The sequence below is a fragment of the Podarcis cretensis genome, assembly GCF_951804945.1.
Source record: "Podarcis cretensis genome assembly, chromosome: 11".
In the NCBI taxonomy this organism is placed as follows: domain Eukaryota; kingdom Metazoa; phylum Chordata; class Lepidosauria; order Squamata; family Lacertidae; genus Podarcis; species Podarcis cretensis.
In genome coordinates, this window is record NC_137180.1 from 49,433,442 (window position 1) to 49,456,826 (window position 23,385).

General features: G+C 44.6%; 1 protein-coding gene and 1 long non-coding RNA gene across 5 annotated transcripts in view; one reads left to right on the top strand and one right to left on the bottom strand.

The window, feature by feature from the left end:
* Positions 1-18,548, bottom strand: part of RAI14 (retinoic acid induced 14) — a 106,539-nt gene extending 87,991 nt beyond the window's left edge. For 2 of the 4 annotated variants that reach the window (XM_079994762.1, XM_079994759.1), the window contains exons 1-2: positions 18,248-18,506; positions 6,349-6,427 (exon numbers count right to left, since the gene is read on the bottom strand). In XM_079994762.1, the coding sequence (XP_079850888.1) occupies positions 6,349-6,384 (36 nt within the window). In that variant the 5' untranslated portion in view covers positions 6,385-6,427; positions 18,248-18,506. Of the gene's footprint in view, positions 1-6,348; positions 6,428-17,307; positions 17,447-18,247 lie in introns of those variants that run through there. The other 2 variants (XM_079994760.1, XM_079994761.1) reach the window with 2 other exon arrangements.
* The window catches only part of LOC307226424, a 34,585-nt gene continuing 29,661 nt past the window's right edge, over positions 18,462-23,385 (top strand). The window contains exon 1 of the long non-coding RNA XR_013843405.1: positions 18,462-18,577. This is a non-coding gene — a long non-coding RNA (uncharacterized lncRNA). The remainder of the gene's footprint in view (positions 18,578-23,385) is intronic.

The following is a 23,385-nucleotide window of genomic DNA, read 5'->3' on the forward strand; positions in this document are numbered from 1 at the left end:
TCTCATTCGGTCCTAGCTGGACTGCTGCGAGGTAAGTAACGAGTAACTGGGAGGGAGTGCCTTAGTGCTCGAGAGGGAATGTCTGAGAGCCTTCGTTAAAACTTCTTTAACTTCATTAAGTCCCGGCACCGAGGAGGATAAGATAAGATAAAATGTTCAAACGCACAGCGAAATAATGAAAGGAAATAGAATCCAAAAGGGAGGAGAGCCGGCAACATTTAGTTAAAAGATCTCTTTGAGCTCCGATAAGAGCGTCTTACCTCGGCGCCATCTTGAAACAACAGCTTACATCAATGTACATGCCAATTCACCATGCAAAATAAGAAAGGAGCAGGCCCCTGACCCAAGGAGTTTAGGACTCCAACTCTCATCAGCTGCAGCCAGTATGGTCAATAGACAGGGATGATGGGAACTGTGGCCCAACAACATCTAGCGAGCACTGGGTTAGGGGAAGACTGTTGTAAATGTTGATGACAGGGAGAGGAGAGAATGGGATGGATGTAAGGAAATGGGAAAAGATAAAGAAAGAGCACAGAAATAGCCCATGGTCCAGCACAGAATTACGTGTATTCAAGTCCAATGACTTCAACGTACATAAAGCATGACTACATCCATGCTAGACTGCTTTGAAAAGAGCCTATGATGGACCAACCCAAGGGTTTATCTAGTTGAAGGATAGTCAATGTGGTACCAGACAGATGCTCTGGACTGCAACTCCCGTCAGCACCAGCCAACATGGCCATTAATCTGAGAGAACAGGAATTGTAGTCTGCCGGCTACCATGTTGGCTATCTCTGACCTCAGCACTGTGTGTGCCAGCAATGGCCAGCCCTGCTGTCCTAGGAAGCACACAAGCAACGCAGGATGAACAGCCCTCGATGGAGGTTTGCTACTGGCACCTGGCAACAACAGTATTACCACCTAATTAACAGTATTACCACCTAATTAAAAGAATAAATTCAGGACAAATATAAGAAACATCTGTTTGCGGATTTTGCTGCCGCAGGGTGTGGTGATAGCTACAAATTCAGATGGCTTCTAAGGAGGATTGGACAACTTAATAACAGGGAGGTTTATCAGTAGCTTTGAGATTATTATTTTTGTAGAAGTTAATAAACAATGACAAAAATAACCCTCTAGGTTCAGAGACAGAACTTAATCTCAGGGTTGTGGGTTCAAGACCCACCTTGGGCAAACGATTCCTGTGTCGCAGGGTGTTGGACTAGATGATCCTTGTGGTCCCTTCCAACTCTACAGTTCTATGGTCACTGAACACCAATTGATTGGGGAGCAATTATGGTCTGCAACCCCTTTTTATGGGCTTCCCAGAAGCTTTCGGCTGCCAGTGGGATGAGGCTGGTCTACATGGAGCTTTGGTCAGATTCATCAGGACTTGTGTTCTTTCAGCAGGGCCACTCCTACCATTGGGTAGGACAGAACAGCCACCTCAAGGCAGCAGCAGCCCCTTGATCCCTCCAGAAGTCCACAGCCATCTTCAGACTCCTAAGTCAGCAGCCCCAGGTGCCCCCTAAGCTACCCTGCTACCCTCAGGTGTAGAGGACTCCACCCCATTGCCAGCACTGAAGCAAGATCTAGTGGTAGAGCATGTTATCTGTATGCAGGAGGTCCTTGGTTCAATCAGTTTTCCAGATGTTTCTGGACTACAATTTCCATCATCCTTGACCACTGACCATCCTGGTTGGGGCTTCTGGGAGTTGAAGTCCAACAACTTCATACTGCAAAATGCCCTGTGATCTTTGGATGAAAGGTGGTATACAAGTTTAATAAATAACAACAATAATACCCAGTATCTCCAGGGGAGAGACAGACCAGCATATGCCCACAAAGAACTGCTGCCTGTCTGTGTGGGCAATAATGAGCTAAATGGAGCAATGGTCTAACTTGGCATAAGCAGTGCTTCTGGCGAACCAGAGCAGCGCATGGAAACGCCGTTTACCTTCCCGCCAGAGCGGTACCTATTTATCTACTTGCACTTTGACGTGCTTTCGAACTGCTAGGTTGGCAGGAGCAGGGACCAATCAACGGGAGCTCACCCCGTCGCAGGGATTCAAACCGCCGACCTTCTGATCGGCAAATCCTAGGCTCAGTGGTTTAACCCACAGTGCCACCCGCGTCCCTTTTCCCTGCTGTGTTAAGATACCTTAAATATATCTGTGTTAGATACATTAAAGATATGTAACACAGCAGGGAGACAACTATGCAATTTAGAAGAAAAAACACTTAAAAGGAAAAAAAATTGTGTTGCTAAAGACACAGCCCATCCTTGGGAGGGCCAATCTGAGAACTGTATGCTGTACTTTTTAACTACTCTGCATGAACAAGTTTTAAAATAACCGTGCCTTAACCTGACTTGAATCAACTGATTAGTGAATTGCTTTCAATCCCATTTTGCCTTCACTGACAATAGAGTTTCTACAGGCTTTGTTTCAGGACAGACACAGCCAGCCTCCTCTAGCCCCTTCTGTTCTCTATTCTAGGAGTACAAATTTAGCTTGACTCCATGGAATGAGGATCCTTAAGGCCAGGAGCTATTTTAATAAATCAAGCCCAACCTCCTGTAAACAAAAACAATGGAATTTATCCTGGTTGGATTAAAAGGAAGTCTTTTATAAGAGGTGTCGATAAGATCAGAGCAAGCTGTCCTTCAGACTCCTACTTACAAGTTAAGCCTGGAGAGAGCAAAAGCATTTGTTTCGCCTACATGACAAATAATGTTTTTCTTCCTTCTACTACCCATCAGTTAAAAAGTGGTCATTTAAAAAAATTCTTTGCAGAAACAGAGCTTCCATCTGTTAAGCAGAGTGTGCCATTTTATTAGCTAATTCTCTTGGAGCCGAGTGCAATGGGTTTTTTTTTTTTAAACACAACAAGTTTCCTTCCATGTGGATGACAGTGACCATGCCAGGGGTGCCCAGTATAGTGCCAATGTCATTGGACTCCAACTCTCAACAACCCAGCATGGTCAATGATCAGAGATGGTGGGTGTTTTAGTACAACAGCTGCAGGGCACCATGTTCGCTACCCCTGCCATCGATTGAACCAAGACTAGGGTTGCCACACTTTTGGCAGGACATTTTAGCGATGCTTCCGACTACAGTATTCCAGATATTCTAAGTATTTCAGTATTCTGTATACAGTATTCCAGTACTCTAAGCAATATTGCCTCCGTCAAAGAACACCCACCCCTCTGCATGTTACTAGAACAGGGCTGACATTTTTCATTCATCGCCCACAGTGGTAATTGTTAAAGCGGTGATGAGTAAGCAACGCCCTCTCAAGGCACTTTTGCCATTTTCAGATTCCGAATCGGTGTTTCTCCTGCAAAAGAATACAGTGGTGAACTGGAGTTGTAGAACTCGCCATTGGAAAGCAACGTGAAAAGGATCAGAAACAAGGAGGCAGGTTCACTGTATTTTTCAGCTCAAGATTTTGAAATTCAGCAAGGGGGCAGAGGCTTCTTCGCCCTCCCTACCCAACCTCAACTGGATTGAGCTTGCTTGATTTATTTATTTACTGAAGCAATGGCACCTGAATCCCTACTTGCGATGCAGCGGTGTGTACCAACAACAGCCGCACGGATTCAGACTGCCAGAGCAGACAGAAAAGATGTGGCTCACTCAAGGATTGTGTGAGTTGGGCCTTGCTTGCTTTTCTTAAGGGTTTTATAAGCATAACTAGTGGGACCTGCAATAAAATGTCGCAATGTGCAGTGCTCCTGTTCCAGTCAGCCAAACATGCCCCCCTCCACAATATTCCATTCACCCTCCTGCCCCCTTTTCCATTCCCCACCCATTGTCAGTCAGTGCAAAGATTCTTCACTGAGCTGCTCTGCAAACCTTGCTGTTCCCCTCTGCCAATACTTCACAGGCCAACATTTATTATTTATTGCATTTGTATCTCACCTCTCCTCCAAGGTATTCAAGGCAGCGTACATGGTTCTTTCTTCCTCCTTTTACCTCACGACAACCCTGAGGGGTTGGTGAGAGAGTGTGATCGGTCCAAGCTAAGCAGGGATTTTCTGAAGGCAAGAGAATCTTGGGGCTCTAAGATGCTTGAGAGCCATAGTGGAAGGTAGAAGCTCCCACAATAACGTGCAAGTAAAATTAGCTGCCATTGTTGTTTACACCCGATGAACTGCTCCATATCAAACAAGCAGTCTGCTGCTTCATTAAAAAGGCAGTGTGAGCAGCTGGTACCTAGAGTGTGAAACTACTGATGAGGACTGAACATATGCCTGCATCTTGCCAAATCAGCAATGCACTCAGCAATACATATCTGTATTATGCTAGCACACCTCTGTAGCTGCTATCAGGTGAGCGGAAAATTATACTGCAAGACAGCAGGCCCATGTACAGAGACCGCTCACTCACTCTCTCTTCTACCCTCAAAGGACCACTAGGCTATCTGAGAAGACATACTGTATGTGTCCCTGGTTCAACACTGAGCTGAAGGCATGCATGCCTAAAGAGAGACATTCAGACAGGTGCCGTTGGCTACCAGCAAGTCAAGCTATATTTGTGGATCTGACCATCTTCCTCCAGAACGGCCATTGGACCTACAAAGGCAGAATCGAGCAATGCACAAACTCTGTCTGATATAGTAGCATTACGGACTTTCTGCAAAAAGCTGCCTGATACTGAGTCAGACCACTGGTCCATCTAGCTCAGAACCACCCTGTGGTCTTCGGATAAAGGACAGTACACAATTTTAAGAAATAATAACAGAGTGTTTATGCCTATTAAGCCACAAACACATTTCAGCCCTTGTGATCGCCGCAAAGACGTAGCAGCACCCCAGCCGTTGAGTCTGTAAATCCATTTCCCAGAAGTAGCTTAGGAGGGTTTGAATTAACAAGCTTATTACAAAACCCAACATGAGGCTTTATAGCAACTGAATCATGGCAATCGTTCCACAGCTGCTCTGAAGCAGCGGAGTTAGCTGAAGGTAGCCGATGATATTTGCTATAGGCATCGTTCTAAGTGTAGGGAGAAATTTTAAAACATAAAAAAAAAAAATCAATGATATCTAATTACCCATCATTATAAAGCTCTGAAGTGTGAGCTTTTTCTATATATAAAAAAAAGCAGGGTTAAATTGGCTCCAAGTACATGTAATACACACACATATAAAGGTTTTGACTTGCTGTTGAGACCTGTTTAATTAGATAGCACTCCAGTAAATCAAAAAGCTCTTTGAATGAAGCCTACATCATACTACTTTTCTCTTTTCTGGAATGACGTCAAACCAGTTAAGTAAAGGATAGGCTTAATCTTAAAATTTTGCTGAGCAGGTAAAAACCACTGGGAAATACTAGAGTGAGCAGAATAATGCCAGGGAAAAAAATCAGCTTCAATCTTCTTATCCATTTGAAGAAAAAAAAAGCCACAAATCCTCCCATCATGTCACTTCTATCCCATCCTTTACACATAGAACACATTTTGTCCCTTCCTTAATTCCATCCCAGGTTATATTCCCTGAAAGGATGAAACACACATATAGCAACCAAACACCATTGCACAGAAACTATCCTAGCAGGGTGCAATTAATCCCCAAAATGGTTAATGCAATACTGGCTTAACATCGTTAGACATCGTTTCATCCAAAGGAGAATGTGGCAAATGCAAGCTTCATATAGATTCACCCATCAACAAGCAATAATTGTCTGCAAGAGGTCCCTGTCAAGTGTACATCTGAAAAAGACTTGCGTGTGAAATGGCCTTTCCCTAGTCTCAACCTAAGATTCTCTAATCATTAAAGTCAAGAATTGGAAGGAAAAGCTGAACCAACCAAAGATAGCATATACACACACACACACACACACACACACACACACACACACTGATATTAATAGGTTGCTGCTACTGTTATTATAAACTATCCTAAAATATGACTGAATGTCAATACAGAAACATTTATTCAAAACCTGCAGTGTGTGCATTTATTTCTGTGGTGTCATCAGTGTGCATGGGTGCATGACAGAGTACAAGTATGTATTTTTAATGTTTCATTTGTTGTTTATGACTGCTTTTGTTATGTATTTCCTCCATATTTTCCATGGCGCAAGATGCCTTGAGCATCATCAGAACTGCAGAAAGGCAGCATACAAAGAACATTATGTACATCTTATGTTAAAGTGACTCAGTAAACACCACGCAAGAACAGAAACAATTCTGAGTCCTACGGTTCTCTTCTGCTACATTTCACAAGCATTACCATTTCCGCCCTCGTAGTTCATTAACTTAACGGCTTTATCATGGTGGGACTGAAGGAATGCTTCCACAATACTAACTAATATGAGTCAGCCACAGTGAGCTGCCGAATACTTACATCGCTCTTCCTAAACTTTGCTTTCAAGCTCTTCATGCTTATTCCATTCAAAGTTCTAAACCTTATGCGTCTTCAACACCTAAACAAAAAGGAGAGAGGAAAATAAGTTCCATTATACGTTCCATATACATGCAGCAGGCATCAGCAACACACTCTTTAAACTGCAGCATATGGGTAGATTCTGAACAAAAGATGCTGTCTCATAAATATCTGTGAAATCCCTCTATGAAGCAGCACTGGTGGGCATAGTAAGTACAGAAGAGCACCAAGAACGCCTTTGCAATCCGTTCCCCAGGCACTTGCCGCCCTGATCCTTAGATTGCAAGGAAAGCACTTCTGAAAACTGAAAGGAAGAGAGGTTTCCCAAACTGTGAACCGCCAGTGCTCCATAAGCTTCAGTCAGGTAATCTGCTATGTGTCTGTGGATCTGTGGTTCAAGTTGGGATATGCGTATCCATTGCACTGAATAGTCATATCGATTCTGAATTGTATTTTTTGTTACTTCTTTTAGTTCTTATTACAATTTGAATTCTGTGGAATTTCAATTGCTATAACAGGCAGAAAAATAACTAAGTCTACCTGAAGGAGCGTCTCCACCCCCATTGTTCTGCCCAGACACTGAGGTCCAGCGCCGAGGGCCTTCTGGCGGTTCCCTCACTGCGAGAAGCTAAGCTACAGGGAACCAGGTAGAGGGCCTTCTTGGTAGTGGCGCCTGCCCTGTGGAACGCCCTCCCATCAGATGTCAAAGAGATAAACAACTACATGACATTTAGAAGACCTCTGAAGGCAGCTCTGTTCAGGGAAGTTTTTAACATGTGACATTTTAATGTATTTTTAATCTTTGCTGGAAGCCGCCCAGAGTGGCTAGGTAGACCCAGCCAGATGGGCGGGGTACAAATAATAAATTATTATTATTATTATTATTATTATTATTAGGTGGTCCACTAAGATCCTCAACAAGTTCCAAGAGGTCCGTGGAAGAGGAGGAATGTTTGGGAACCACTGGCTTGGAAGCCCAATCCCTCCAAAGCAAGAATCCCACTGGGAGGGCAGTGGGAGCCACAGAAATGTTGTGCAGTACTGTGACACTACACAAGATTATCTTGCCATTCACTGACTCCATACGAGTGGTCAGAAACAGCAATCTCCAATGTTTGCACAACTTGCCAATTTCAGTTGCAGATTGAATTTTATACAACGGATACCAAGGAACCACTGTGAACTTAGATGTGGGGAAGGGGGTGAGAATGGAAAAAAGACATGAGTTGTTGCCCATTAAAATAAAAAGAATTACTGCCTAATAAGGGGACAAACAGCCCCCAATGATTGACTGGAGAACTGAGGCCAACCTAAGCTCTTTGATGTGCATGACACAGGTGTTCACACCTACAGTTAAAATGTGACTCTTCCCAGGGCCTCAAACCAGTGATGGCTGTGGCGAAAGCAACAGGTGCGACTCTTACTTTTGTACAGTGGGGTACATTCCAGCCATACAAAATTCAGAGGTTTATACACACACATCTCTCTCTATCCAGGAAAGCAAGAGGCATTATTGCTGAACAGGACACATTACAGCCAGGCAACAGCATGGGGTGCAGGGAGGAGCGGCGCCTCCAGGTCCCCCAGCCCTGACCCAAAACATGTAGCATAAGAAACACCTGTGCAGGTCTTCAGAAACTAAGGGATGCCCAAGTCTGCTGAGTCATCCTTAAGTAGTTACACTGCCGGAAAGACAGCGTCATTGCAGAGTCAGAAATACACACACACACACACACAAACACACCCCACAGAAGTTGCATTTAAGTGTAAACCTCCACGTCAAAAGAATAAGGGAGTGCATTGTGCAACCTTGCAAATGCCTTTGCTGAGAGGTTATTCCCGTTCCTCCATCAAAAATAAAACGCCACATTAAGTTAAACACACCAGTACCAGTCAAGTGCCACTTGGCAAAGAAACCCCTTATTCATGAACAGCAAAGCTAACAAGGATAATTCAGTGAAACTAAAAACCCAGTAAACTTCTTGTGCTGCTGCTTCTTTAAAGGAGCCTCTAAAAGGAGAAAGAAACTTAAAAATATGAAAGCTGGGAGTGAGGGTGGGGTGGGGGGTAAAAGACTGGAGACTGGATGCATGCTGAATTCTCAGGAATGGTTTACACATGCATGTACTGTACATAACTGGATTTCCTCTACACTTGGGATGTCCTGTTGCTGAATATGCAAAGTGACAAGACCAAGAGGCAGAAACCACAAGCCCTTTTCTGGTGTTCATGTTAAGTGTTCAGCATGCAAAGGGGGCTTGCAAGGGCAAGCGCTAACTTTGGACCCCCCTCCAGAGCCATTTCTATCAGACTCCAACCTACGCAGGGAAAGCAGGGCACCTGACACAGAAAGCTCTGGAGAGTTTTGGAGCTACTGGCAGGAAGTCAATGTGGTGCAGTGGCTAGGACCAGAGAGATCTAGATACAAAATGGGGGTGGTCCCCACAACCCTTCACAGACTTTCTCCTTGGATCAAATGAAAAATAAAATAAAATAAAGCAGCCCTGAAATGTTTCAAGAGTGTCTTGATGTGCTGCTTTGAAAACTAATGTGGCTTGACCAAATTGTGAATTTGTAAATAGGGAGCAAATGTTGCTCTCCAGGACTGTCTATCCACCACTACCCCAAGACTCTCCCAAGTCCACACCCCTCACTGGCTCTGGCTCTGTGCCCTCCTTGAGTACATGCCCGAAAAGTGTGCTGCAATAATGCCTCCTGCTTGCCTGCATGGGAAGGAGGACAGAGATATGTCTATGATGTTGGTAACTCTGCCTTTTCCCTGACTGGAATGTAACCAAAAGGAAAGAGTCACATCCTGTCCGCACCTACATTTGCCCCTGCCCACACCCATCAGTGGCATGCAGCCCCCAAAACGTTATCCAGGAGGGAAAGCAGCCTTCAGGCTGAAAAACATTCCCCACCCCTGTTGTGGATGGATAAATAGTAGTAGTAATAGTAATTTATCATTTGTACCCTGCCCATCTGGCTGGGCCTCCTGAGCCACTCTGGGCGGCTTCCAACAAAGATTAAAAATACATTAAAATGTCACATGTTAAAAACTTTCCTGAACAGGGCTGCCTTCAAAGGTCTTCTAAATGTCAGGTAGTTGTTTATCTCTTTGACATCTGATGGGAGGGCGTTCCACAGGGCTGGTGCCACTACCAAGAAGGCCCTCTGCCTGGTTCCCTGTAGCTTAGCTTCTTGCAGTGAGGGAACCACCAGAAGGCCCTTGGCGCTGGACCTCAGTGTCTTGGCAGAACAATGGGGGTGGAGATGTTCCTTCAGGTATACTGGGCCGAGGCACTTTAGGGCTTTAAAGGTCAACACCAACACTTTGAATTGCGCTCGGAAACATACTGCAAGAGTCACCTGCATTGCTGTGATAAAGCTAAGCGGGATCCAGTATGGTTTCAAATTGGATGGGGGACTGCAGATTGAGATTTCTGCACTGCAGGGAATTGGAATTAAGATGATCCTTGGAGTCCCTCCCAACTCTACAGTTCCATGATTCGTAAGTCTCTAGTACTTTTCCCTCTTGAAAGAAAAACTGACTCTGCACTGGCTGCCTTTGGCTCTTACTGCTCTGGCATGACCAAGAAACAGAACCCAGCATGCAGCACCAAGAGCTACCTTGCTTTTCATAGCTCAAGATCACTAGGAACAAGGTTAGCCCTTCCTCCTGTGGTCTTCCTCAAGGGCATCAATTTTCTGCCTCCCATATAAATGAATGGTTTCCATTCATTCCTAAGGGTGGAAAGTAGCCCCACAAAAAGCCCTTACACTGCATGTGAACTGCTAGTCATAAGCTGCGGATTTTGTTAGTCAAATAGAAGAGGGTTGGATTCCCAAGCTCAAGAAAACAGATATGACCTGGACATTTTCCTGTTATCCTCCTAATGCAGAGACAACAAAAACATTCAAGGTTAGAATGAGTGCTTCATTATTCCCATGATCTTCCAGCTCTAGAAGACAGACAATAATGGACAGCTCTCTGTGTATGCATTAGTGAGATATGCTCCTAAAGAATTCAATTCTGCCGGTATTAAGAGAGAGATCAGATCAGTGTATTAAGCCTTGCAGAACCAGGGCAAATCCACATTTGCCAAAGAAAATGAAATAATCCTGAATGTTCAAAGAACTACAAAACACAGGAATAGCTACAGCAATTAATCAAGAGGTACTTCTGCAGACTGAAAAGAAGGTCAACACCAACATCATTACACTTTGGTCAATTTAATAAAGCACATGCAACTTCAGAGGAAAGGAGTAAATGCAGTATTATGTACAGAAATCAATTGACCCTCTCACAACAAAATCAAAACAACAGTTTTGTTGTTTGCTTCAGTTTTTAAAAATGCACCAAAACCACACTAACTTCTCCTACCAAAAGCGACTAAAACACATTGCGCTTTAAAAAAAAAGAGAAAAAAGCATGGAATACACTTCCCTCTAGGAAAAAGCATAAACTCCATTCTGCAGTGGAACAGATTTGTATGCAAAACTAACAAGCACATGACTGTCATGCTTTTTCTTCAAAGAAAAGTCCAGTAGACAAGAAATGTACAAGGGTTTGAAGCAACCCTTAGCGCAGAGCTTTCCAAACTTTTCATGTTGGTGACACACATTTTAGACATGCATCATTTCGTGACACAGTAATTTAGTTCTACATCATTTCACAACACAGTAATTCAGTTTTACTAGCAAACCAGAGGTTAAACTAACTGCTTTCCAATCCTGGAAGGAGTGTGCTGAACGTTCACGCGACACACCTACGCACTGCAGCCAACACTAGCATGTCATGACATACAGTTAGGAAAGCTCTGCCTTAGCAGATCAGTGTCCTAAGATGGTTGTTAACAGAAGCCTCCGCAAAGAAGCAACCCTAAAATGAACTATAGTGAAGTCTCATTAAGCCAGGTAGTTACTGGGTATAGGATGGGGTGAAGCGGAGCAATGTTTAAAAGATACACCTAACCAAATGCCCAGGAACAAATGTAGTGTGTCCACAGAGGTTACAGCACACAGCAGTTGCTCTTATTCTGTTTAGGAAAGTACTTTCACAAATTTCCATATGTATATCCAATGAATACTGCATGTACAACTGTACCCTCTCATGTGGCAGGTAGTGACACAGGCACATCATCACTGCAGAGAAGGAGAAGGGGGTGCCTCTTCCCTGCCAAACAGTTGATGGGATCGACTGTAACCATTTTAGAAGTGTTCTGTGGTGACAGCTTCAGGTGGCCTGGGCACACTCCTTTGTACAATGGGTGGGAGACAACTAATACGTTCAGTCGGCACACCGCTTGTGCAACAGAACATTACCTCCCCTCTCCTCAGGCACCCCATGCCCTCACCAAATCTGCTCCAGAGGGTTGGGGGCTCAGAACAGTTTAAGGAACATGGGTGGGGGGAGTTTTATTGCACAAGCAGAAATCCTTGCACTGATGGGACACGGTATGTAGTGCCACACTGGAGACAAGCCACTGTGTACAACAGGGCTCATACTGTATTCTAGCTATAGAGATTAATTTGCTCACATTTCTTATTAATTTAAACTAGCATAAAACAGAGGATCTTCACAACTGGCTCCTATGGGTGGGGAAACCATAGCCCTCCAGATCTACAGGAGAGCCACTGACATTCACAGTTTAGACAATGCTAAGCTAGGTAACACTGTGGTTTGATCTGGTATAAGGCAGCTATAAGGACAGATCGTGAAGCTGAGGCTCCAATACTTTGGCCACCTCATGAGAAGAGAAGACTCCCTGGAAAAGACCCTGATGTTGGGAAAGATGGAGGGCACAAGGAGGAGGGGACGACAGAGGACGAGGTGGTTGGACCGTGTTCTTGAAGCTACAAACATGAGTCTGACCAAACTGCGGGAGGCAGTGGAAGACAGGAGTGCCTGCCGTGCTCTGGTCCATGGGGTCACGAAGAGTCGGACACGACTAAATGACTAAGCAGCAACAAGGCAGCTTTCATATATTCCTACAGGAACTGCTGGATTACAATTCCCATCAGCTCCAGACAGCAGGTCTAATGGTCAGAGGTGACACTGTCAGTTCCTTCAGGGAAGATCCACACAACATTTTGGAAAGGGCCTGCCAGACACATGATGCAAGCCCTTTGCAGGCACTGCACGACCCATCTCAAGGGGCTGGTAGGATCTCTGTCCTCTTCTAGTTCCCTTCACAAGCAGTTTTATCATGCTGGCTAGTTTATGAAAGCCACCTTTTGGAAGTACTATAATAATACATTTGAAATTCCAATTCTAGACAATTCATTCAACAATGAGTGCTTATTTGCTTCCTTAACTTAGTGGAGCGGGTGGCACACCACCTGCATCAATTTTCTGTGTCACCAATGGGGGGGGGGAGTTTTTCCAAAGAGAGTGTCAACTCACTCAGTTAACACAAGGAAAAGCCAACTATCCCCCCTTGCAAAAGGTCAGAGTAAGAATTCTTCCAGAGATCTGCCTTCCCCTCCAGCACAGCTTCTCCTTTAGCTTCATAAAACGTTAACTCTTTTTCTGAGCCACTAACCCAGTTTTTATCTTCAGATATAAGTTCTGCTGACAGACTGGGCTGCTCCATCAATTAGCCACAGGCTCACTCTTGCACTGCCTGAGATTACTCTACTGACAACCTGAATATCCAGCCTTGTCCAATCCATCACACAGCCACCCTCCAGTCAAACGAAAGAAACATTCAACCAAAACCTATAAAGTATACTTTATAGTCAGCCATTGCTCATTTTCACCTTAAGACTGCGCAGTACCTAAGGGAGGAAGGTAGACCTTGCTGCTTTTTCTCAGCCATTTGCTATCCACTTTGTACTATTAAATGATTATCTACTTTATTTGTGTTTGTTATTTCAGACAATGTTCAAAATCCCCCAGGCGCCAGGAATGTTTTGCCACTGGCGTGGGTCCAATCGTGACCACATGGAGATCTCTAGATGCCAGGCTGGTGGTTGACTTTGCCATCTGGCTGGCCCCTCCACCTTTCTTGAACACGTAAGCAGAATTGCATTTATAGCCCACCCTTTGGTCCACCCCCTCCTCACTTAATCCCCACAATAACCCTGTGAGGTAAGTTAAGAGGCTGTGACTGGCCCAAGGTCACCCAGTGAGCTTCAAGACTGAGTGGGGATTCGAACCCTGATCTCCCAGGTCCTAGTTCAACACTCTAACCACCACACCAGCTCCCTAGAGCACTTCTGCTATGGGGCAGCACTATAAATTAAGTAGGTAGATAAATATGGGGGAACAATATGTCACTTCAAGAAGGAGCTGAAATAGTTTTCTTTGAAGCTTGAATGTTTCATTTGATGTTTTAATGGGTTGCAAACTACTATGAGATGATCTATAATGAAATGAAAAAGGTATTTAAGAATATGTAAGAATTGATTAATATCAGATGAAAATTTGAAGTCAGAATATGTGGGGATAAACAATTAAGGGTAAATTAAGAGGGTATGAATTTGCTGAACAAATTTTTAAATGGAATACAAAAAAGGAAGGTGTGAGGAAGTCATGAAAATAAGTAAATGAACAGTAAGATATTAGAAAGAGGGATTTTTATTTATTTTTATTTTTTCTACTTATGTTAAACTTTGGTTTTTGTATCTTTTTTGTGTGCTCTTTGTTCACTGTTTATTGTTTTGTAACTTTTTCTTTTTTAAAAACTTAATAAATATTATTTAAAAAAAGGCAAACTACTATGAGATTTTTTAAAAGTATAAAGTTGTATAGAAATTATTATAAATAATAACTGTCCAGACTCCTTGGAAACCTCTGATATCAGCTCTCCTGCCTGCTAAGCTCATTAGAGTTAGTTCTGTCTTCTGGAGCAGTAGAAAGCAAGACTACTTTTTTTTTTCTTTTTAAGTATCCTGCAGTCCAGAGATGGGGAACCTGTGGTCCTACAGATGTTGCTGGACGAACTCCATCCTTCCTGGCCATCAGTTATGCCAGCCAGGTCTGATGGGAGTTGGGAATTCATGCCTTTCTCCATCCCTCTTGCAGACCACAATTCTCACCCAAGTACACAGCTTGGACACAGACGCTTAAGATCCATCACTGAGTCTTGCAACCCACCTTGCCAAGGGGAAGAAAGGCTGAAAATCAGCAATAAATTGAAGGCATTTCTGCAAACCCAACTGAAGCAGGAGTCAAGGGGCCACATCTAGCCCACAGGCCCCCAATGTATAGGCTCAAGCTGAGGAAATCAAATTATCTGCATCATTCAAATGCCACAGCCCCCGCCTCACACAGCTTTCATGGAGCCAATTAGCTATCATAATGAACCACAGGTTTCACCTTGACTATTGAATCATGAGTATGCCTCAAGGATGATGTACCAGAACCAAATTAACATTTCCACGGCAGGGGATCCAGCTATTTTAACTCTCTCTAGTGCATGAAACCCCTGCGTCTCTTTCCTAGCAACTGATAGCTTTGTCAGTGATTGGGAGCAGTCCCAGAACAGAGGATTCACTACTTAGCAGGCTGCATCCTTACTATCTGTCTTTTTACATTATTCTAAAAGAAGGCTGGGGAAGTTCAGGCCCAGAGGTCACATGCAGCCCTCTCCCCAGGTCACCACACTCACTGGCCCTACTGGGCACTCCAGGTGTTTTTGCAGAGTTAAAAAACGTTCTTGAATTCTGCTAACACTTCTTGTTTGTTTGGATGGAGCAAAGAGAGAGGTGTATGCCTAGCCCACTGCCCTGAGTGACAGTGGTGAGCCCTCAAAGTGAAAAGATGTCCCCACCCCTGTTCAAAATTATGCATCTTAATAGCATGTACGTCAGTAAATCAGTACACTGCAGGGTTTGTATTTAGCAACAGTTTGTACTAGTACTCCATTGAAGTTTGCTTTTTAAAATGTATCCATTTAGAGAAGTGTTTCAATAATAAGCAGTGGCCTGAGCACCAATATGTCAAGTGGAAAGGAAATATGGGTGAAGTGCAACAGTTTCTCCCTACCAGAAATAAACTTTACACACACACACACCAGAAGTTACAAGGACCTATTTTGTCTGGCATATGGTTATTCCAAGATCAATGGCAGCTATTAGAAGCCTTGCTCCATTCACAATATTCTTGCAAATGTGCTACTCCCTTTTAGCCTCACTGTCATTTTAAAGTGCTACATTTGCCAACCATGAAGTACAATATCTGGCTCAGCACCAAAGTGCAAGGTGAAAGGATGGTTGAAAGCCATCCAATCAAGCGTCCTTGTTCCTTTGTATTCCACCGATCATCAAGAATCTGGCTGCCTGTGCAAAATCTTATATGCACTTTCAATGGGTTCTAGCAGCCAGAAGGCAGCAAGTGCTTTCTCTTGCACCTTCTGATGGATGCATTTACATGGTGCTGCCATACTTATAGGGAATATAGCTATGCAAGCATGCTCATTTTAAAGTAATGGAAGAAGATAGGTTATGCTTACATATGAAGGCAGCAAACACTAAGTTTTTATTTAACAAACAATACAAAATGTACAGCTAGACTCAGATCATGAAGTTCTCAGATACCACAGTAACCTTTGGATTCAACATCTACAGGATAAGTTCCACATGGAATTACTTAATGGGCCTTTTTACACATTACATGCTTAGGTGTACACTTGGAAAAATACAGTGCGGGAAAGTGATAAAAAGCTTTCTGAAAATATCTGTGTTATAATGTCTGAGTGCAATTGGCCTCACCCTACTTGGTGCAAATCCAGGTTACTTAACACAATGTGTAAAAAGAGACTCCTACCCCTCCAATCATAACAGCCCACAATGCAATGGCTAATTTGAGTTACAACCTGCAACAAATCCCCCCAAACTTTCACTGATGACACTCAAATCTTGATCAAGTGATGCCGCCTTTGAAATAAATCTATTCTAATGCACAGGAAGGGCCATAACTCAGTGACAGAGCATCTGTTTTGCATGCAAAAAGTCGCAGGTTGAATCCTTGGCTTCTCTAGGTAAAGTTGGGAATGTCTTCTGAAATTTTTGAGAGCCGCTACCAGTACTTGGCTAATTAGACCAGTAGTTCAACAACTTCATATGTACCTGTTGCAGGAAAGGGGAACCTGTGGCCCTCCATATGTTGGTAGATTCCAACTCTCATCAGCCCTAACCAGCTTGACCAAAGGCCAAGGACGGTGGAGTTGATGTCCAATAGCTCAGTCGGTAGAGCATGAGAATCTTAATCTGAGGTTGATGGGTTTGAGCCCCACCTTGGGCAGTGCAGGGGGACTGGACTAGATGACCCTCTTGGCCCCTTCCAACTCTACAATTCTGATTCTCAGCATCTGAAAGATTGCAGGTTAGCCACCACTAACTAGGGCAAAGCCACTCTGCAATCAAAAGTTGCAGGTGTTGCCAGTTTATAAATACAACCCTGAAAGAGAAAAAAAACTACTTCTGTACTTCTTTATCCAAGAATGGCATTTTTTAACATTTCCCACCAGGCAAGTAAAGACAGAAATAGATTCTCACACCTTACTGGCACAGCCCACAGCATGTTATGAGCTAGAGTACAAGGGTAGATTTTCATGGATGTTAATGGTTCCCATCATTTCATATGTAGAACCTTTTCATTATCCAGTAAATTATGCTACCGACGCATCAGTGTGGAACTGGTACACATGGGTAAAATCTCCCTTTTAAAAAACACACAAACAAGTTCACCACATTAGAAATTTAAGCATAAGTACCTTGAAAAGGATAAATCCCCTTAGGAGGTGTGAAAAATCCACCAGCTTACCCTGAGCATATCCCTCCAATGGGATCTTTTCTTCCACTCTCAAAAAAATTAAATAAAATCCTGCTTTGAGGATACCTTGGCAGCAGGAGGGAAACCCAAAGATTTTGATTTCTTTAGCCTTTTCAGCTTACCCAGTGATTATGACTCACATGTAAGCTGTGGAGCTGTCAACTTTCCAAAGCCCTGGTGGGTCTAGACCACAGCAATGAACACTTATGGGATGGAGGGGGAGAGGAGCCAAGAGGTCTTCCCCCTAAAGGTTGCGCTGAGGCGGTCTTTGGAAGGAAAACGCACTGGAGGGGACAGGTTCGGCTTTGTGCTGTCTGCTTGTGGGGAAAAGAAAGAAAGAAAGAAAGAAAGAAAGAAAGAAAGAAAAGCTCTTTTCCTTCTTGGGACAGAAGGTGTCATTTCCCATCTTTCCCCCCCCCCCCGGAGGAACTTTTTCTCAAAGGAAAAAAAAAGGGGCCTCCCATCTACCATACAACAGAAACCAAAAGCTGATTTGAATCATAAGGAGAGAAAGAAAAGGAGCACCTATAAAACAACCCCCGCCCGTCCAGCAATCACTTCGTGGGCGTGTAATCGGCTTCTCTATCCTCCAAACAAGCCCGTTTAAACTTCAGGGACCCCAAACTGCAAGGAAACGAACTGAGGGGGGAGCATTTCCCATTCCCGGACCCTTCTCCAGAGGGACCGCTTATCCTCTCTGTTACTCTCTCTTATTCCCTTGAAGCAGACCCAAGGGGAACCACCCCCCCCGTTGAAACGCACCCCGAAACACGCGCTCCCCCCCCCCCGCTCGCTTTCCATCCCAAACCTTTCCCGAAGGGAGGGCGAGACAATGCTCCCATTCATAGCGCCCCCGTCTCCCTCCTCCTTGGTGCCCCCCAGCCGAGCTGCCGCGACCGGGCTCCGCGCAACAAAAGGAGAAAAGGCGCAAGGAGGGGAGGCGAGAGACCCAGGCAACCTCGAAGCGCGGGGAGAGAGAGAGAGAAGGGTTCGCCTGGGAAGGGCGGCTTCCCAAAGGAGCAGAGACGTGAGGGGAGGAGCAGGAGAAAAGTTGGAGCCGGGCGCGCACGCTGCACTCACCCCATAGAGGCTCCCCCTCTGCCCGGCCGGCTGGCTGGCTGGCTGGCTGGCGGGCGGGCGCGCGCCCCGGCTGCGAGAGCAGAACCGGCCCAAGACACAAAAGTTGCCTTTTCGCCCCCACCTCGAGAAACAACGGAGAGCGGCTCCGCGGCGTTGCAAGCGCCACGACGGGGCGGGTGGAGGAGGAATTACATCACCACGCGCCCACGTGAACGCTGCAAATGAAGGCGCCGCCGCCGCCGCTTATGTTGCTGCTGCTGCTGCCGCTGCCCAGCCTCGAGGGATCGACTCGCGGCGCCGGCTCTGGGGCAAGAACCCAACATTCTGGAGGTGGGTCACGTGGGAAGGGTTCTTCTCCCCGCCTCTCCCCCCCCCCTCAGCCAATAACCGCGCGTTCAGCTTGCGCGGCTCCCGGCCTCGCGTGGTTGCTCTCTAGCGCCCCTGGAGGCGGAGGCTCGCGGGGCTTTACCTCCGAGTAGACTCACCGAGCAGGATTGGGGGCTCTATGGGTGTTATATCGCCGCAGCTTAGGGTTTTTCACCTTCCGCTGCAGTGCCCTCCAGAAGAACTACTTACTCCAGAGTAAAAAAAAAAAGAGGAAAATATGTGCTGAAAATTAATAAATATTAAATCCGCGGGAAGCTATAAGATTATAGTTGCATTGTTGCTTGGGAGTAAGATCCGCCTGAGTAAATAGGGACAAGAGTTTGGTTGCACAGGGATAATCCCATGCAGGAGTCTCCACTTACCGGGACTGGCTTCCAAGCAAACATTCTTAGGATCACTTGGCAATATAAGCCCCTTATTTGGTAGTAATTCCCATTTAAATCAACAGGGCTTACTTCTGAGTACACATGCTTAGGATCAGGCTTAGAGAAGCTTGCGATGCCATTGAGGTGATGTGTTTTGTTTTATTTGGAACAACAGACAAGCGGTATGTTCCATAGTTGACAAGAGGTTTGAGGTTTGTTTGCTTTGTACAGTACTTGTAAGGTTGTGATCCTGTGCACACTTAAGTCACACCCTCACAGTACACTTAAATCACATAGCTTCCCCCCAAAGATTCCTGGGAGCTGTAGTTCACCCTCACAGAACTACAATTCCCAGTACAGTGGTACCTTGGGTTAAGTACTTAATTAATTCTGGAGGTCCGTTCTTAACCTGAAACTGTTCTTAACCTGAAGCACCACTTTAGCTAATGGGGCCTCCCGCTGCTGCTGTGCGATTTCTGTTCTCATCCTGAAGCAAAGTTCTTAACCCGAGGTACTATTTCTGGGTTAGCGGAGTCTGTAACCTGAAGCGTATGTAACCCGAGGTACCGCTGTACCCTTCAGTTGCCAGGATTCTCTGGGAGGAAGTCATGTTCTGTAAATATATGGTGTGGGTACAGGGCTGCAATCCTACACACATTTATATGCAAGTCCAATGGAATCAATGTGGCTTACTTCTAATTAGAGCACTGCGAAACACCCACACACAACTACCCTTCATCATTATAGATTCTAGAGCACAGGATTGGACTATAAGGCGACAGCGTTATGCACACTTTTGTGGGATGTGGAACATCAAAGTGCCACTTGCTTCCACCTAAGCAGAACAGGAATAGTTTTCCTTTTTGTAAACCAGGTTGAAAGAGGATTTAACTGTGATCTTCTCTCAACCACACTGGCTGCTTAGAGGCTTCCAGGCAAGGGAACCTTCGTTACATCCCAGATGGTCAGGTTCCAACATGCTCTTCTCCCAAGCGGTGAGAAAATCAAGGGATGCAGCGCTTACCTAGTTTGGGTTTCGTTTGGAAGCCAGTCCCTGGGATCTAACTGGCATTCTGGAATAGTTGCGTTTATTTATAAATATACACAGACAACCAAATCCACTGCCCCACATCATATCCCATGGAAAGGCAACCCACCGCGCAACAGCAGTTGTCTTACAGAGTTTCACCCTGCCCGTCAATTTCTGTATTAAGCCCCCATCAACTGTGTGCACTACAAAGACCTACTGCTGGCTATAACTTCCAACAAGTCTCTTCTGCAGGAACTGCAAATACCAAGTTATGTTCCACAGAAAAGCAACTGACAGATGTACTATAATATCCCGATAGACTCACTGCATGCTCCTCCTCACGTTAGAAACCACAGCTCTGACAAATCCTTTATTTTTAACATTTCGTTATGGAAACGCTGGACTCATCGACTGCTTATTCCGCAAGCCCTCAAGTGTCTCCCACGGGACGTGCCTAGATATCTTCCCAATCTGCCATTTGTATAGTGTGCTTGTGGAGGAAAGCATTCGATGGTCTAATCAGTGAGAACTTCCTCCAGACAACCATGTGGTGATCAGAGTAACCACAATCACTGTACTACAGTGACCACACTCCAGTATCAGGGGAAGTGCACTTACACAATCACTCTGTATATTACACAGCAACCTTTTGCTCAAGCCCACAAGAAGCTAAACACAAAAGCCTACAATCCTCTCTTCCTAGAAACTGTTATCCTTTGGCATACTCTCTCTGAGCACTGAGGTTCTATATAGACCATATTTCTCCTAGAAACATGTCCCCCCAGTCTGCTGTTAAAAGAAATGGAAAAACACAGGAGATTCAATTATGGATCTCCAAAGTCCTGTATAGTTTAGCCTTCGTTTCCCCTGTTCATTAGGATGCAGTGTTTTCACTTCCTCACCTTCTATAAACAGGTGTGTTACATTCATATTAAACATCTGAGAACCACCCACCCTCTATTTTTTCAGCGCTGCTGCAAGCAGGCTCTGTGCTGTAGGCTGCAATTTTGCACGAGGACAGAAATGCACACAATTTGGTTACTGGGTGCAGAATCCAGTGACAGAACTTGGCTTTTTAAAAGAACAACGAACACACAAAAACAATTTATTTCTCCCAGTTTGGGCAGCAAAGACAGTGCACGGGAAATAGCTTGTAAAATTCCTTGGGAGATGTTCGAAGCCAGAGGTGCCCCAGCAGCATTTTTTCAGGGGTTGGAGTTCAGCGCCATCCATGAACCTCTTTCCCTGTCCCCAAAGCAGACATGAGCTGCAATCCTATGCATACCTCTTTAGGAGGAATCTCCGCTGAAATTAATGGAACATACTTCTTGAGTAACCATGCTGCAAATTATGCAAAATAGTCAAATATATCAAAACACTTAATTTGCATAAATTCCACTGGTTGCAGAATTTGAGTCACCTTGGTGCAAAATCCTAGGGTTATTTTTAGCTCACACAGTCGTGTAGTGGTTAAGAGCAGTAGATCCGTAATCTGGGGAACCGGGTTCGTGTCTCCACTCCTCCACATGCAGCTGCTGGGTGACCTTGGGCCAGTCATACTTCTCTGAAGTCTCTCAGCCCCACTCACCTCACAGAGTGTTTGTTGTGGGGGAGGAAGGGAAAGGAGAATGTTAGCCGCTTTGAGACTCCTTAGGGTAGTGATAAAGCGGAATATCAAATCCAAACTCTTCTTCTTCTTCTGACTGCAACCATGTAGCAAACAAAATGGTACTCCAAATACAAAAGGGAAACCACTGATTGATATTGGAGGATTATGCTAATTTCTCTTTTTCCCATATAGGTAAAGGGACCCCTGACCATTAGGTCCAGTCTTGACCGACTCTGGGGGAGCCAGCGTACAGCTTCCGGGTCATGTGGCCAGAGAACCAGAGCAGCACATACTGTAGTCCTAAATTTATATATTGTGCTGTTGGAATGGTTCAGAACTTTCAGTTGCTCAGTTTGCAGTTTGTAGTCTGATTTCTGTGAAGTAAGGAAAAGTTGCCAGTTTGGATTGGATTGAAATCACAAATATTATAAGAATTGGAAAACTCAAGATCTACCCACACTGGAAGAGTGGCAGATGCAGCTGATGGACTATATGCAACTGGCCGAGATGACTGGTAGAATCCGAGACCTGGGAGAGGAGAGGGTTGAGGAGGACTGGAGGAAATTCAAGATTTATTTACAAAAATATTGTAATTTGGTTGAATGTTAAGAAGGATGCTAGATCATAAATAACTGCCCACCACTGAATTAGATCTGAATTTGACGATAAGTGAGATTAAGGAAAATATAATTTTTTTGGAGAATTGCTAGATTTTATTTAAATGAGCGGAGATAAGAATGCAAACAAGTAGGTAATTTGCTTGGAAAATTTTTTGTAACAATGTAAGTGGGAGCGGGAGATGTGAGGGAGTCCAAAGAAGTGACGAAATTATGTTATGATATAAGTAATGTCGTTTATTAATTATGCATTTGTATTCAAAAAGCTTTAATAAATATGTATTAAAAAGAAAAAAGAAATCACAAATATTATTTACAGGGTAGACCAATGACTGTAAAGGCATTCCACAATTTAGCTAAGGGACAGTGAGCTGCCCAGAGGCAAAGTGTCTGAAGGGTGCAGGTTAGGATGGGTCAAATATAAAGAAATGTGAAGGAAAGATTGGTGGAAAAGGAAGCTGTGGTACAGAGCAGAGGAAACTCTGGCATGAAAGGAGAGAGAGTGGACTCTCAACATGGGCGTAGCCAGGACTTTTGTTGGGGGAGCAGAACCAACGTGATTGGTCAGTTAGTTAAGTACAGTGGTACCTCGGGTTACATACGCTTCAGGTTACATACGCTTCAGGTTACAGACTCTGTTAAACCAGAAAGAGTGCTTCAGGTTAAGAACAGAAATCGTGTTCTGGCGGCGCGGCGGCAGCAGGAGGCCCCTTTGGCTAAAGTGGTGCTTCAGGTTAAGAACAGTTTCAGGTTAAGAACGGACCTCTGGAACGAATTAAGTACTTAACCTGAGGTACCACTGTATGTCTGTTGTTCTACTTGATCGGGGGGGGGGCAGATACCCCTCTGCCCCAGTCTGGCTACGCCTATGACTCTCAAGGAAGTTCTCAGTGCTTAAGTTCAGCGGGAGGGTGAGGGGTTTTCTCCTGAGGAGACTGGTTTGAAAACAAAATGGAGTCTGAAGGAAGTGGGACAAAGTAAGAGGTTCAAGTAAAGCAGGAAACCGAGGAGATAAAGTAAAGGGAAGGCACATAGCTCAATAAGTGAGAAGCCAAGGAGAAAACAGCTCCTGGGGCAAAGCTTTGCAGAAGGCCCATCAAAAGGAGCTGCTTTTTATGAGAGGAAGGAAA